Here is a 15,106-nt window from a genome sequence, read left to right on the forward strand (position 1 = left end):
AATCAGACCCAGGATGTGGGTTTTGTAACCAGTCAGCATTCCTGTTGATTCCAATGGCAATAGACTTCACTGGTTGCCAACATTTGCTGCCACTGAGGCAAGGCTCGTCCTCCCAGGAAATGAGTGCACCTTTCTCATGTGTGCTATTTGGTGAGCCCTGACCTAGAGATAAAGCTGTGAAACTGTCACATGTAAATAAACCACCTGTAACTCATACACAGGGTGTTTGGAAAACACAGAGATTATTCTTTTTAATAAATATTTTAGAGAATAATTTTATTCTTTTTTGGGGGAGAGAGAGAAAGAGACTAGAAGAGAGGTGAACATAGATCTGCCTCATTCACGCCACATCTGGAAATCCATTTTGGGATGTGCACTGACCTGGAATCAAACCAGAGATCTGTCAGTGAATGGGATGACACCCAACCAACTGAGGACACTGGCTGGGGCAGAGTTTATTCCTGTTTATTATTAATAATTATTGTATCATTTTCCATACCAGCAACTCTAAACCTACTTTTTTTGTCACATCCTATATTTTCCTAATACCCTGTTATAATTGCTCTTTCTGCTTTTCTTGGCCCCCCATGCAGTCATGGATTTTCTTTTCTTTACAATGGAATAGTTCACACTGTTCATAATTTTATAGGCACTGCTTGGTGTGTACTCCTTACCAAATACTTGTTTCCTCCATGTACACTGTCATGTTGAGATTTAACACAAATGATCATGTGAAGAGATAATTTACTTATTTCTGAGTAGTACTGTGTTCGGTGAATAATCACTTTATCTATGATCTTTGTTTTTTGTTATTTTTAGGTTTTGGGGTATCATAAATAAATATTCTGGAAATATTTGCATTCAGTTCTCTATATAGACATATGTTTTACTTAACAAACTATTGTATAGGAAATATTTGCATTCAGTTCTCTAATAGACATATGTTTTACTTAACAAACATATGTCTGTATAGTTCTCTATATAGACATATGTTTTACTTAACAAACTATTGTTTTATATTTAAGATATTAAGAACTGTGAGCCAATATGGTCATTCACTTTGCATTTCCCCTATCCCACAGAATATAAAAATTCCAATTTTTCTGCTACCCTGCAAGGACATACGATGGTTTTCAAATAGTAACCCTGGAAATGCATATAAGGTTAACTCGTTTTCATTTTAATTCCATCTACCTAAGTATTTTTTATGGTGAACAATTTTTCATACACTTATTTGCACTGTCTTTATCTGCTTTGTTAAAATGTCTGCTGAGAATCTTTTTCAAATTGTTTAAATGAATTTCTTATTTTAACTGAAGGAGGACTGTGCAGCATCAAAAATATCTGCTTAAATTTCCGATATTCCTCAGTGACTCAAGTGACTCCCTTGTCGTATGGAAGCATTGGTTTTGAATCCGGGAAGGAAAATTGTTTTCTTCAGTTTTAATGCTATGTACAACTGAAGCCAACTTATATCATAAACTTATACACTTAATGTTCATTTGTAGCATTCGGAGCCACTCTTATTTAAATCTGAGCATTTATTAATACATTAAATGAAGTCTAGCTTTGCAGTATTTATCAATTTCCCTGGCATAAATATTCTCATCATGGTAAGTTTTAAATTGCCAACATGATAGCACTGAACATTGTCACAATAAGATATTTCAGTAGCACATCATTGTATTTTATTTCCAACAAACTGATACTGTAGCAACAAATATGCCCCCAGAACTTTCATAATAACAAAATAAAATTATTGGGATCTTCAAATGTTAAACCTATTGCGTTATGTGGGTCTGTGAAGTTTGATTTAAGTACAATTGATTTACATCATACATTCAAAAAATATTTTTAATTTATTTCAGAGAGGAAGGGAGAGGGACAGAGAGATAGAAACATCAATGATGAGAGAGAATCACTGATAGGCTGCTTCCTGTACCTCCCCTCTCCCTGGGAATTGAGCCTGAAACCCATGTATGTGCCCTGACCATGAATAGCACCATGACCTCCTGGTTCATAGGTCGATGGTCAACCACTGAACCACACCAGCTGGGCTATTGTATTTAAAATTTTTTAAAATATATTTGTATTTTTTATTGTTGATAGTATAACAGATGTCCCCCATTTCCCCCTTATATATATTCTTTGGTGGGTCTGTCAGTGTGGACCAGGAAAGCAGACCTCCAGGCCCATCTCCGCCTCCAGCACCACTTGTGGGGCCTCAACACCAACACTCACCAAGGTCATTGGCTGGGATGAGGCCTCCTCTAGGTCGATGGGAAAACTACATTACCCAGAAAGGAATGAGCCTAGAGTCTGAGGGGTTAGGAGCATTTTGGTGCCTGCACATCCGGTTAGGGCGGGACTTCCTGCGTCCTCCTCCTGGCGGCCATTTTGGCCTGTTCTGTGGGTTCACAGACCCACAGCGTCAGCGCTCCGGTGGCGGAAGGAGGTGTGGGAGGCCGCGTCCCGCTGGGCAGGGCTGTCTGAGGCGGGCTGACCCCCAACCGGCGGGATTGGGGTCCCCGTGCCCCCCGCCTCCTCTCCGCGGACAGAGTTCCCTCAGCGTCACCCCATCGGCCCTCCCGCCTCGGGGCGGGCGCCGCTCAGGCCCGCAGCCCAGGCCGCAGCGCCCAGAGCAGTGAGTGCCCGTGGGGGGCGCAGGGGGAGGGGAGGGCGACGGGCTGCGGTGCCGCCGGGGAGGCCGTGGGGGCTGAGCCGGGAGGGGGAGCCAGGCCTGTGTGTGTCTGAAGGCGACAGAGAGGAGGAGCGGCGGCTCCGGGAGGAGGGTCACTTCCTCCTCAGGGGACGGGCTGGGGGCTGTGAACACAGAGGGACGCGGCCTGAGATGCGGCTCTAACGTCCCCCCAACTGCCCAGAGGAGGAGCCGACCACAGGGGAGCGGACAGCAGGGAGGGGGAGGGGACCCTGTGACCACAGCCACCCAGCAGGAGGGCGCCCTGAGGACCCCCCTGAGGGGTGCAGGCCTCTCCTGGTCACGTGACCTCGGGCCTGACCTCTGGGTCCTGGCGGTGGGTGCCTGGCCCTCCACAGACCTTCAGTTCCCACAGGTCCCTGCAGGTGCAGAGCCGCTCAGGGGCTGGGCTGTGGGGCTGATGTCAGGGCCTCACACTCTTGTGGCCTCTGAGGTAGGGGGGTCCTGGGACTGTCCAGCTGCTCTTCTCGGGGACCTTGGACTTGGGGACCTTGAAGAGACACCAAGCCCAGAACCTTAAGTGTAGGTCAAGGGTCAGGTGAGTGGTACCTGATTTTGGCATCCAGTGGAATTGTGGATGATAGGGCCTTCCATGCATGGGTTCCAGAATGTGCAAAGGCTTGAGGTGAAGACTAAGCTGATTGAGGGCCAAGCAGGTGTCCATTGTTTAAAAATAGGAGCTGGAAGCAGTGGGACAGGAATCAAGTCCAGAGCAGCTTTGTGACAACTTGGGTTTCTGTTCTGCTGGTGGAGGGGTCATTGGGGTAATCGGAGCAGCAGAGCAGGTGATGTGTCCCAGGTCTCATTAGACTCCTGTGACTGCAGCATGATGCACAGTATGGGTGTGAGGACGGGGGTAGGAAGACTACAATGGAAGCTGCTGTGATGGTGTTGGTGAGTGTGATGGTGACAGGAGCACAGTGGTGGTTGTGGATGCGGAAGAAGCAGTTGCATTAGGGATCAGGGTTTTAGGTGTGGCCACCTGGATTTTCTAATTTTGAGGATTGGAGAGAGAGGTAAGAATCAGATGATGCAAAAGTTTGGATTTAGCACCTGAAGGTAGGAAAGCACCATCAACTGACATAGAGAAATTCATAGTGGGAAAAGTAAGGTTCATTAGGGATATGAAATCTTTTATTCTTTCCTATTAGGGTATGAGATATTTCAGAGGCCAGTGCATGAACATCTGGAACTCTGAGGAGTAGTTCAAGATGAAGACTACTTAAAAAAAGATTAAAGAGTATGGACCAGGGAGGAGTTGTAGATCACCTTTTTTTTATTAATTGGAGGTAGAAGAGTAATTCAAAAAAGGTGAGACTGTGGCTGGTGCGTATTTACTTCTTAAACACTCACCAGGATTTCTTGTGACCCTTTGTGTGGCCTGGTGTGTTGCATCCAGTTTGGTTGACTTGCTTATGGGCCTGAGTGGGCATCTGGGAGACTCACTGGGCATGGGGTAGAGGGCCATAGGCAGTGGGAGTTGAGGACTGAGGGCTGTGAGTGGAGAAGGGACATCAAGAGCAGCAGCAGGAGAGGTGGGCTCTGGGTAACTGAGTTGATGTGGTTCTCAGTAGGTGAGGTGGAAGGAAAAAACAAGTTGGGAGGGAGGCCTTCATAGCAGAACTGAAGGCTGTGTCTTGGGTGTGGGCAATCAGAGTCAGGTTAGTATGTGATACTGTTTGAACTTGCCATGCATTCTCTGGAACACACATGCTGAGTAATGACTAAGACCAAGGAGATGTCCATGGGAGCTGGGGCTGCGGGAGTGCAGGTGTGAGGGAGGTGTGGGAGAAGGAGGGATGTGCTCTTGGAGAGGGAGTGTGAATTCATGGCCACAGATCCCTGATATTGACAAAGAGGGAATGAAGGTTGAGTCCATTTCTGGTGAGAACTGGATGATACAACATGGGGAATTTTAGGGTAACTCCTGAAAAGACGGGTGTTGTGGGGCTACATGCCAGGTCCAGAATTTAGGTGTCATATAGGTGCACACCTGCCTGTTGTTGTTGGGCGGATGCAGTGATCAATAGTAATGGAATAGCATACATCAGTGTCCCCTGAGCTTGAAAATCTTTACTGGCTTGGGGAGGGGAGAAGGGTAAGAGAGAAATACATTACAGCGGAGGTGAGTTAGAATGTTGAAAAGAGGGTGATTAGAAAACATCCCCTCCTCTACATGGCGTATATGTGTTGTCTTTGAAGCTGTGACTCTGGGAATGAAGCTGTATGAGAGAAGTGGGATACAAAGAATTATGTGGAACAGGCAGGGCACAGTGTTGGCCTCAGCACCCTGGGATTGGAATTGAAAGGGTGCAATGTGATGCCATGTTTTTTGGGGTCTTGGAAGGAGAATATTTTGGATATTTAACCACTAAACCAGTGTCAAATCACTCACATCTCTCTTTATGGCCAACATTTATCTGTCCCCTGTGTTGGTGACACCCATTGTATTGACTCTAAATGTGAGGCCCTGAGGTCAGGTATAATCAATCTGGGCATTTGCTCTATTCCTGTGAGAAGACACAGTATCAGTAGGAATATAAGGAGAGAGTGACTCTGGTGGATGCAAGGCCTGCTATTTTCTGTGATGTGGGATTTGAGGGAGCAAAGGGTTATGGGGAGTGGGACATATGACAAAAGTTAAAGCCTAGGAGAGAAGCTGATCATGGACTGAACTGTGCCCATTGTGACAGGATATGGATTTTGAGGACGTGGCCATTGCCTTCTCCCAGGAGGAGTGGGGGCTCCTTGGTGAGGCTCAGAGACTTCTGTACTGTGAGGTGATGTTGGAAGTGTTTGCACTTGTCTCATCTGTAGGTAAGAGCTTCACATTGTCCCAGTGTCCTGAGGTGATGCCCTTTCTTCCTTTATTCTTAAAACATAGCTTTCTCTCCCACAGCCAGACCACGGGTTCTGCTCATTTCTGCTCCTGTCTTGTCAAATGTGCTGTGGCTGCCAGTGCTGAGCTGTGTGGAGAGCCCTGTCCAATGGACTCCAGGAACATCCCTGACACCCATTGCCTCAAGAAGTGCAGAAAGTGTCTGGGATTCGGGAATCTTACAGGCAGCTTAATGGGTCCCATGTTACTCACCTCTCCTTGGGAGGGTGACAATACCCACATTTATTCCCTTCTTCCCCCTTCCTGTAGGGAAAGGAACTTTATGACAGCCTGTGCCAGGTTATGTTCTTCACTTACATGAACCATGGCCTATTGCTGTAAGACCCTTCTTCAGTTGTTGTTTGTAATATTACCTTAGCTGAGTACTATTGTGGGCCAAATTGCTCTGGGCCAGAGCTGTCTGCTCTCCTCTGTTGTCTTTCATTAATACTTGGAATATTTAGGGTTTATGCATTGGTAGAGTAGAAGATTCTGGGAGAAACCTGGTTTCCTCACAGGTGAACATGGAAGATGGTCTCAGAGGAGGTCTGGCCATGCTGAGTGACAACGGGGAAAATATGACATTATGGTGGTGGTCAGATGGTAGCAGGAACCAGCTAATTTCCAATAGGGTTTAGGGGCAGGTGCCACTGGCTACACCCCATTTCTACCTTCTCTTTCCCATACTTGACACTTTGCTGACTTGCATTTCATCTGTGACTTCCTGGCTTTTGGCCACCTTCACCTTTGTCACCTTTTTGCATCACCTGTCCTTCTGCACTGCTTCCTCTGCAGTATTCTCTTACATGGACCTGCACATGTGTTATGAGTTGCACATATATGCTTAAGTTGTCCTGAACGCCTGCTACTCATTTATTGAATTTTACTTGGAATAAGACATAACCAACCTTCTTCACAGCTTGCGCCTGTCATGAGCAGATCAGCCCTGCTGAGCACTCTTAGCAGAAGAATAAGCTGGAAATACATCTTCTCTTCCACGTGGTGCTTGCCATGTGTGTGTCATGTTTCAGGTGAGGTCTTCCTGTTTTGTGATATTCAGAAGCCTAGACGTTCACAACAGTTTCTTGTTAATCCTTCCTGCACGTATCTTATTTTCAGACAGTTGCATTGAACCCATGTATTATGTCCAAAATACTTTAGCAATAGCACTTCTCCTGTCACCACAGTCAACATTCAGTTCTTCCTCAATTCTCTCTTTTCAGGTTGTTGGCATAAAACGGATGATGCGGAGGCCTGTTCTGAGCAGAGTGTATCTGTACAAGGGGAGTCACAGGTCAGGGCTTCTAAGACAGCTCCAGCAACCCAGAGGACCCATCTCTGCGGGAGGTGTTTCTCTGTGTTCAAAGCTATTCTGCACCTGAGTGAGTCACAGGCAGCAGACTTTGAGCAGAAAGGCTTCTTCAGTGACGCATGTGTGAGAGACTTCTGTTTCAATGCAAACCCTCACCAACAACAGAGGGAAGCCAGTGGAGAGAAGCCCTGGAAAGGAGCTGTGGACAGGGCCTCGTTTGTGACCAGGTGCTGCTTCTACTTATCTTGGGTGCTTTCAACTAATAGGGAGGTTGGGGAAGACTTCCCAGCCATCTCAGACCTTCCTCAGCACCAGGTCCCCCTCAACACTGAGGAGCCACACAGTGGCAGTGAGATTTTACAGGAATATCTTGGTGGAAAAAGTCTTCAGCAGACTTGTAACTGTGAAATATTAGGCAGCCACAACGAGAAAGTTGTTCAGCATCAGGGTGCCTGCTCTGGAGAAGTGAAATACGACTGTGACAAATGTGGGAGAGTTTTGAAACGAATCTTTCACCTCATTCAACATGGAACAATTCACACTAGAGGAAAGCCTTATAAGTGTACTGATTGTGGAAAATCTTTCAGGAACAATAATAACCTCTTCAACCACAAGAGAGTTCACACTGGCGAAAAACGTTTTAAATGTAGTGATTGTGGGAAGTTCTTTGGACGGAAGTCTTCACTCATTCGACACCACAGCATTCATACCAGAGAAAAGCCTTATGAGTGTAGTGATTGTGGAAAGTCCTTCAGGCTAAGCTCTCACCTCAATGAACACAACCGTGTTCACACTGGAGAAAGACCCTATGACTGTACTGATTGTGGGAAGTCCTTCAGGAGAAGCCATGTCCTCTTTGAACACAAGAGAATTCACACTGGAGAAAAACCATTTGTTTTAAGACACTCAGGTTTAGATTGAATCACAATTAGGAGATAAACACCGGGTTCGTAATGAGTGAATAAGACTGGAGTAAATTAGATGAAAAGTGCCTCTTCTCAACGTTATCCACAAATGGTCGTGGGCTATGGCTTGTGTGATCTTTGTATATAAACATTCTCAGGACCTGCATCACTGTCTCCTGTGGCTGAAATAATTGGCAGGAAAAATAATGTAATAGTTGTTTGGATTCCCCTTGCCCATCTAGGGTGTTCACCTCAGGGTTTGCTCAGCAGGCAAGACCTCCAACCTAGAGGAAGGATAAGCCCATAATAAGTCTCAGGATGTGTCTTTTGTGATTCCTGTTGATTCCAATGGCAGTAGTCTTCACTGCTTGACAATATTTGCTGCCACTGAGGCAAGGCTGGTCCTCAGGAAATTAGGAAAGAGATGGTAGAGCCCATATAGGGTTGACATTTTAATTTTCTAACAAGACAGGGATATCTAGGTCTTTATTTGAAAGTTCTTTTAAGGCTTTATTTAGGTATCTTTATAACTAAAATGTAACAAAATGCACTTTTCTCATGTGTATTTTGTGACCTTGGACATAGGGATCAAGCTGTAAACCCATCACTTGTGAAATAAACTTATCTCTCACCCACATACAGGTTAGGGCAAAAGTAGGCATAAAGATGTGACTATGCAAACTAAGAGTTTATTGACTTTTTAGAAAGAGAGGGAAGGAGACAAAGAATAAGAAATGGCGATATGGAAAAGATGCATCTAAATGCTGCCTCCTGCACACCACCTATAGGGCATCCAGGCAGGAATGGAACCTGTGACTTTTAGGGCAAGGGATGATGTCCAACCAACTGAGGCGCACTGGCAGGGGAGAATTTCTTTCCCTATTATTTATTAACGAGGCCTGATGCATGAAGATTTGTGCAAGAACGGGCCTTCCTTCCCCTGGCTGCCGGAACCGCCTTCGCTCCACTGGAGCCACCTTTTTGCTCTGCCCTGGAGGCGCCTTTCTGCCTTCCCACGTTGCCCAGAGGCCCAGAGCGGCTGGGGCAGTGCGGAATGGAATGCCTGCTCAACCAACTGAGCCACACCAGCTGGAGCCCACTGCAGGCTTCTCACCCCTCCACCCAGTATGAGCATGACAGGATGGCTTCCAAGGGCCCAGGAGGATGGTCTGGGATTGACTTCACTCATTCTCTGCAGCCTTCTTTCTTTGGTATGAAAAATTTTACAAAGGCTTTGGCTCTAATCCAGTGCTTTTTCCTATTAGAAGTAGACTTTTAGGACACGGCCAACCCTCATGCCCCTCTAGCCGGGGAAGTAGCCTTAATTTGGGGTTCAGAAGGATGGTGCTCTTTGCTAGCATCTCGATAATTGTATGTGGGGCTTAGGGGGTAGAACACAATTTGCAGTTACTTCGCACCGACCTAGGGAGGGTAGAAGCATTCCTTGCGGCAGAAACCCACAGTAGCTTCTCAGGAAACAACTTAAAATACCGCTCTCAGCTCTTGCACTGTGAAGGACAGGAAGAAGTGCTGTGCTAATCTATGTTTGTTGGCAATTTTCCATCCAAGGACCATTTTCCGGAAAAGGCAGGGGCCTCCTCATTTCCGGATAAAGCTAACAATAGGTGAAATAGGCTGGCATACCTTGCCCCTTCCCTGCATTGAGGATTCTGGGTGAGGGAGAAGAGAGCAGGGCTCAGTGGGCCATTTGGATTAAAAACCATGAGCCCTGGCTGGTGTCTGTCAATGGTTAGCGCATCGGCCCACGCAATGAAGGGTTAAGGGTTCTAGTCTGGGTCAAGAGCACATACCTGGGTTTCAGGTTCATCCGCAGACCCAGTCAGGGTGTGTGCAGGAACACAACCAATCAATGTGTCTCTCTCACATTGATCTCTCTCCCCGCCCGCTCCCTCCCTTCTATTCTCTCAAAGCCAATGAAAAAAAATATCTTCATGTGAGGTTTACAAAAAGTAAAAACAAAAGTGCCATACATTGCAGCTAACCTGAAATGTAGACATTCTAATATCACAAGGACCTCATCTGGGTTCTAATCCTGGCTCTGCCACGGAGCAGCACTGAGCTTACTCAACTCACTTCTTTCCTCATCGATGCCTCAATGTCCCTGTCAACAGAAGGGACAGGTTGGGGGGTCGGAAATTCTGTGGTTCTGTGATTTCAACAGAGAGGCCTTGCAGGATTCATGGTGATTGGACCTCAAGGCTGGGCCAAGACAGGACAATGTGAAGGCCCAGCACCCGGGGCTCAGGCACCAGCCAAGAGGAAGCCCTGCAGGACAGCGGCCAGAGGTCTCAGGGACCGAGCCAGCCCACCACCAGGACTGCTGATCTCTGGAGAAGGGAACGTGTTTGTGAAGCACCCTGGGGCCCAGTGACTCCAGAAGAATGTAGGGGAGACCAAGCCTCCTGCTGGTCCAGGTGTCTGGCTCCAGCTTCCTTCCCAAACAAACACATGGTTTCCTAGGTCCTGAAACCCTGAGACAAAACCTGATACTCCTGCTTTAGTGGCTCTAAACCACAGACTCTCTGTCCCCTTAAACAGGCTCATGGCCAGCTGGGACTCGGACATCACGGGACTCATGACCATCACAAACACGGAGTTGGGAATATGAGGATCGAAGCACATGATGTGGGTCTGGGAACCCTAAATGTTGACAAGATCTGCAGAAGCATCGGGGATCAGGCTGATCATCATCTCAGGAGCACAAACCTTGAACCATCTGAACCTCAGCTCAGAAATGCGTGGGCCTTGACAGGTCAGACCCTGGTGGTCTTGCTTGAAAACAAGTCTGCTGGATTGCGGCAGCTGCTCAGGCTCCTTCAGCCATGAAGCTGAGGAGGTCCCACCTAATACGAGGGCTTTTCTGAGAGCGCACCATGAAGTGAGCAGCCCGTGAACAGTGATGGCTCACAAACTGCTGGGCCCCTGACCACTGACGTTGTTCTGCTCCCAGCGCCCTTGGCTCAGCATCTGGTCTTCTAGTCTGTGGTGTTCTCTTCCCACAGCCCTGCTGCTTGGCCTTGTGCTACCGTGCTTTCCTGTCTGGCTCTGACCGACCCCCACCCGTACACACACAAACTCACGGAGGGCAGGCCCCGCAACCTTCCCCGTGCTGGGGAAGACTCCGCTCGGAGCAGGCTCAGGAAGCTTGCCTGCTCCCTGGCCCCTGCAGACACTGTCTAATGCAGAACCATCATCAGATCATTCTCCTGGGTACCAGGCCCTGCTCTTCTAGTTGGCACCTTCCTAACCTCTGTTGGTAATTTTTTTAAATTTAATAAATTTTTATTGTTCAGATTATTACAGCTGTTCTTTTTCCCCCCCATAGCTCCCCTCCACCCAGTTCCCACCCCACCCTCTGCCCTTACACCCCCCTCCCCCACTGTCCTCATCCACAGGTATACGATTTTTGTCCAGTCTCCTCCCGCACCCCCCTACACCCCTTTCTCCCCGAGAATTGTCACTCCACTCCCTTTCTATGCCCCTGATTCTATTATATTCACCAGGTTATTATGTTCATCAGATTTTTTTTGTTAATTTCTTTATTGATTAAGGTGTCACATATTTGTCCTCATCCCCCCATTCCCATCCCACACCCCTCCCCATGGATGCCCCAACCCCCTGTTGAACTTAACCATTGGTTAGGCTCATATGCATGCACACAAGACCTTTGGTTGATCTCTCCCCCCTCCCCCCACCCTCCCCTATCCTTCCTCTGAGGCCCGATAGTCCGATCGATGCCTCCTTGTTTCTGGTTCTGTTCTTGTTCATCAGTCTATGTTGTTCATCATTTCCCCTAGATGAGCGAAATCATGTGTCACTAGAGATATAAGAATTGAATGTGCGACGAGCAATAATAGTTATGCTGACAGGCAAATGAATCAGTCTGTAGTGAGTTTCTTTCTGGACCAACAGTTCTTTTGAGACCCAATATCAATGTCCACCAGTTCCTTATGAGTACATGTCGGCACTGACCCCTCAGCTCTGGATGGTGGACAAATGGTGGTAATGCAGGTCCGACTCCCTCTGGTTTGGTCTCGGCCGGACCCAGGGGCACGGCTTCACCTGGATCCAGGGGCCCACGGCCTCACCCAGACCCGGGACCCAGCCTCACCCGGATCCAGGGGCACACGGCCTCGCCCAGACCCAGGATTCAGCTTCACCCGGACCCAGGGGCGCGTGGCCTCTCCCGGGCCCTCATCAGATTTTTTATTCACTTGATTTTTAGATTCACTTGTTGATAAATATGTATTTGTTGTTCATAATTTTTATCTTTACCTTTTTCTTCTTCTTCTTAAAGAATACCTTTCAGCATTTCATATAATACTGGTTTGGGGTTGATGAACTCAATGATCAATGATCAGGATACGGCTGTGACCCTGGACGCTCCCTCTGGCAGGCAGGGTGCCAAGGCGGGTATGCGCTCTCGAGGGCCTACCTGGGTGTGTATGATGAGCAGCTGCTCAAGGTCTCCAGCTCTTCACTGAGGGTCTCCCAGTGCTGGCTGCCAGCCTTTTCCTGCTGCAGTCGGATCCCCAACTCTTCCCCCTGCAGAGCCAATGATCCAGCCCACAAAGGTCACAAAGTGAACTTGGCTTTAAAGCAAAGCCCACACCTGTCACCCCACCAGACACCTGGACACCAGCTTGCCCGTGTGTTCTGGATACCACCCACCCTTCCGGGGCCGCTGGTTCTCCTGCAGCTCCATGCACTTGATGCTGCTCTCCTGCAGGGCCAGGGAGGCGCCCGCAGCTCCTGGACTGTGCCCTGGAGAAGCTGGTTTTCTGTCTCCAATGCCAGGATCCAGCTGGAGGCTTAATACTAAAATGGAGACTGAGCCCAGATTTCAGGGCCTCTGTTTCTCCTCTCTGCCCCTGATCCAAGACGGCCATCCCCCAAGCCCTAGTGTGAGGGGCCGAGGATGAGCAGCTGAGGTGCCCTCCCTTTTCCCCAGGGTGCTGTTGCTGTCAGCACCTGGGGGTTCCTCAGGGCATTGTGTCTCCTCTACTGGCTCAGCTGGGTCCGTTAGGGGAGCCGCCCAGAGCTTAAGAAGAAAGCAGGTGACCGTGGAGGTGCCAATGCAAAACTTCAAGACGCTGGAACCACTTTAATTCTAACCTGACTGTCTATTCAAGGATTTCAGAGACGATAAAAGTGATGGCGTGGTCTGCGCCAGCCCTTAGCTGGGGGTGTGATAGGCACGATAATTGGACAGTATGTCTGGGGGTGTGACAGGCACGATCACTGACCAGTATGCCTGGGGGTAGGAGAGGCTCTGGGGTGTGGGCCCAGTACTGCCATCCCCGGGCAAGGTCCTTCGGGTGGAGAGTTTATTTTGCAATTTCATGTTCACATTGAAGAAAGAATGAGGAGATATAAATTGCTTGAAAAAGTCTAAACGAGATAAAAACAAGGTAAACAGAAAAAGGCAGATTTCCTCCTTGGTTTTAAGCAGCCAGAAAGGGGTGCACAGACCCGAGAAGAACGGGAGTTCCTGGGGGGATGAGGACAAATATGTGACACCTTAATCAATAAAGAAATTAAAAAAGAAAAAAGAAAAAAGAACGGGAGTTCCCAGCCCTTCCTGCCTCCAGCAGGGGCGTGACTGTAGGCAAAGGCATGTCTGAGGGTCAGGCGCTCCCTCACCTGTTCCTCCAGGGCCACATCCTCAGCCCTGGGAGCCTCCTCACACTGCACTGCCCCTGGGGCTGCACCCCACCTGCTTCCTATTCACCCCATCTCCTCCCCCCCTCTCCCCCCCACCCTGGGGTTGGAAGGACCTGGAGGGGATGCTGGCTTTCACGGCGGCACATCACGCGGGACCTTCTCATCGTCCACCCAGGACAGCGGCACAGACCCAGAAGCCAGAACAGACAGAAGACCCCGAGCAACAGGGAGCTCAGCAGGGGAGCAAACGCACCTTCGTGGCCCCAACTCCAGCTCAGCGCTCACCACACACAAACACGCATGCTCTTAACACACGAACACACACCAAATGCTGTGTCCTGATAAGGCTGCAAAGGACACTAACCGCCTAAAACTCCACAAAGTCACAACCTGTGCTCATTCACACGGGACCTGTGCAGCCTTCGCTTTAAAAATGACACTTTTAACCCTTTGCACTCGCTTTTTTCTCGATTCCTTTATTCTAATGCTAACCATGTCGAGTTACACTCGACATCCGAGTGCAAAAGGTTAAAAGTTGGAGTGACCCTGATCAGCGAGGCTGAGAGACACACACCCCCGTGCACGAATTTCATGCACTGGGCCTCTAGTGTATTACATAATTCTCAGCAGTGTTTAGCAAAACTCCTCTCCATGTCCTGCAAAGGAGCCATGTGCCATGATGTACAAAATTTGATAGGAAGGTGTCATTTGTTGTAAGAGTTTGAGGTGGGACCAGAATTAGGGCAAAAATGCTGTTTCAATACTGAGTAGGAAAGACTGCAGTAAATTAGATGAAAAGTGCCTCTTCTGAACGTTACCCACAAAAGATCCAGGGCCTGTGGCTGGTGTGATATTTGTGTACAGACATTCTCAGGACCTCCATCACTGCTTCCTGTGGCTGACGTCATTGGCAGAGAAAATAATCTAATGGTTTTGTGGATACCTCTGGACTGTACAATATTCACCTCAATATTGTTGCTCAACAGGCAAGACCTCAAAGCCAGAGGAAGGATAAGCCTGTAGTCAGTCCCAGGATGTGTCCTTTGTGACCCAGTCATCATTCCTGTTGGTTCTGGTGGCAGTAGTCTTCACTGCTTGCCAACATTTGCTGACACTGAGGCAAGGCTCTCCCCGCAAGAAATGAGAACTGACATGAAACAAAGTGCACTTTTCTAATTTGTATTATTTGGTGAGCTTTGCAAAAGACTTGAGTTTATTCTTTTTTAATTATATATTTAAAATACTGCCCTAGCTGGTTTTGCTCAATGGATAGGGTGTCGGGCTTCAGACTGAAGGGTCCCAGGTTCGATTCCGGTAAGGGGCATGTACCTTGGTTGCAGGTATATCCCCAGTGGGGTGTGTGTGGGAGGTGGCTGATTGATGTTTCTCTCTCATCGATGTTTCTAACTCCCTCTCCCTTCCTTTCTGTAAAAACTCAATAAAATGTTTTTTTTAATGTATTTATTAATTTTTTAGAGAGGGAGCGGGAGAAACATCAAAGATGAGAATCATTGATCAGCTGCCTCTTGCGTGCCCCCTACTGGGATCAAGCCCCCAAACTGGGCATGTGTCCTATCAGGAATCGAACCAGGAATCTCTTGGTTCAT

The 15,106-nt window shown here is 48.1% G+C and overlaps 1 protein-coding gene across 2 annotated transcripts; it reads left to right on the forward strand.

Annotated features, from left to right (window-relative positions):
* The first annotated feature begins 2,420 nt into the window (after positions 1–2,420).
* Positions 2,421–8,392, forward strand: LOC307092782 (zinc finger protein 551-like). 2 transcript variants are annotated; one of them, XM_079760276.1, is made up of 4 exons: positions 2,421–2,644; positions 5,413–5,536; positions 6,517–6,628; positions 6,821–8,392. In XM_079760276.1, exons 3-4 carry the CDS (start codon positions 6,529–6,531, stop codon positions 7,828–7,830), a joined length of 1,110 nt encoding a protein of 369 aa, XP_079616402.1. In that variant the 5' UTR covers positions 2,421–2,644; positions 5,413–5,536; positions 6,517–6,528; the 3' UTR covers positions 7,831–8,392. The 2 variants fall into 2 exon arrangements, with proteins under 2 accessions (XP_079616402.1, XP_079616401.1); XM_079760275.1 differs by lacking the exon at positions 6,517–6,628.
* The last annotated feature ends 6,714 nt before the right edge of the window (positions 8,393–15,106 follow it).

The sequence above is a fragment of the Cnephaeus nilssonii genome (genome assembly GCF_951640355.1).
Source record: "Cnephaeus nilssonii genome assembly, chromosome: 20".
Taxonomy (NCBI): domain Eukaryota; kingdom Metazoa; phylum Chordata; class Mammalia; order Chiroptera; family Vespertilionidae; genus Cnephaeus; species Cnephaeus nilssonii.

What these genes read in the sequence shown, in the direction of transcription:
- LOC307092782 (XM_079760275.1), top strand. Translation starts at nt 5,416, where the DNA reads ATGGATTTTGAGGACGTGGCCATTGCCTTCTCCCAGGAGGAGTGGGGG. An exon ending in TGCACTTGTCTCATCTGTAG is followed by an intron (nt 5,537 to 6,820) that starts GTAAGAGCTTCA and finishes CTCTCTTTTCAG; the next exon opens with GTTGTTGGCATAAAACGGAT.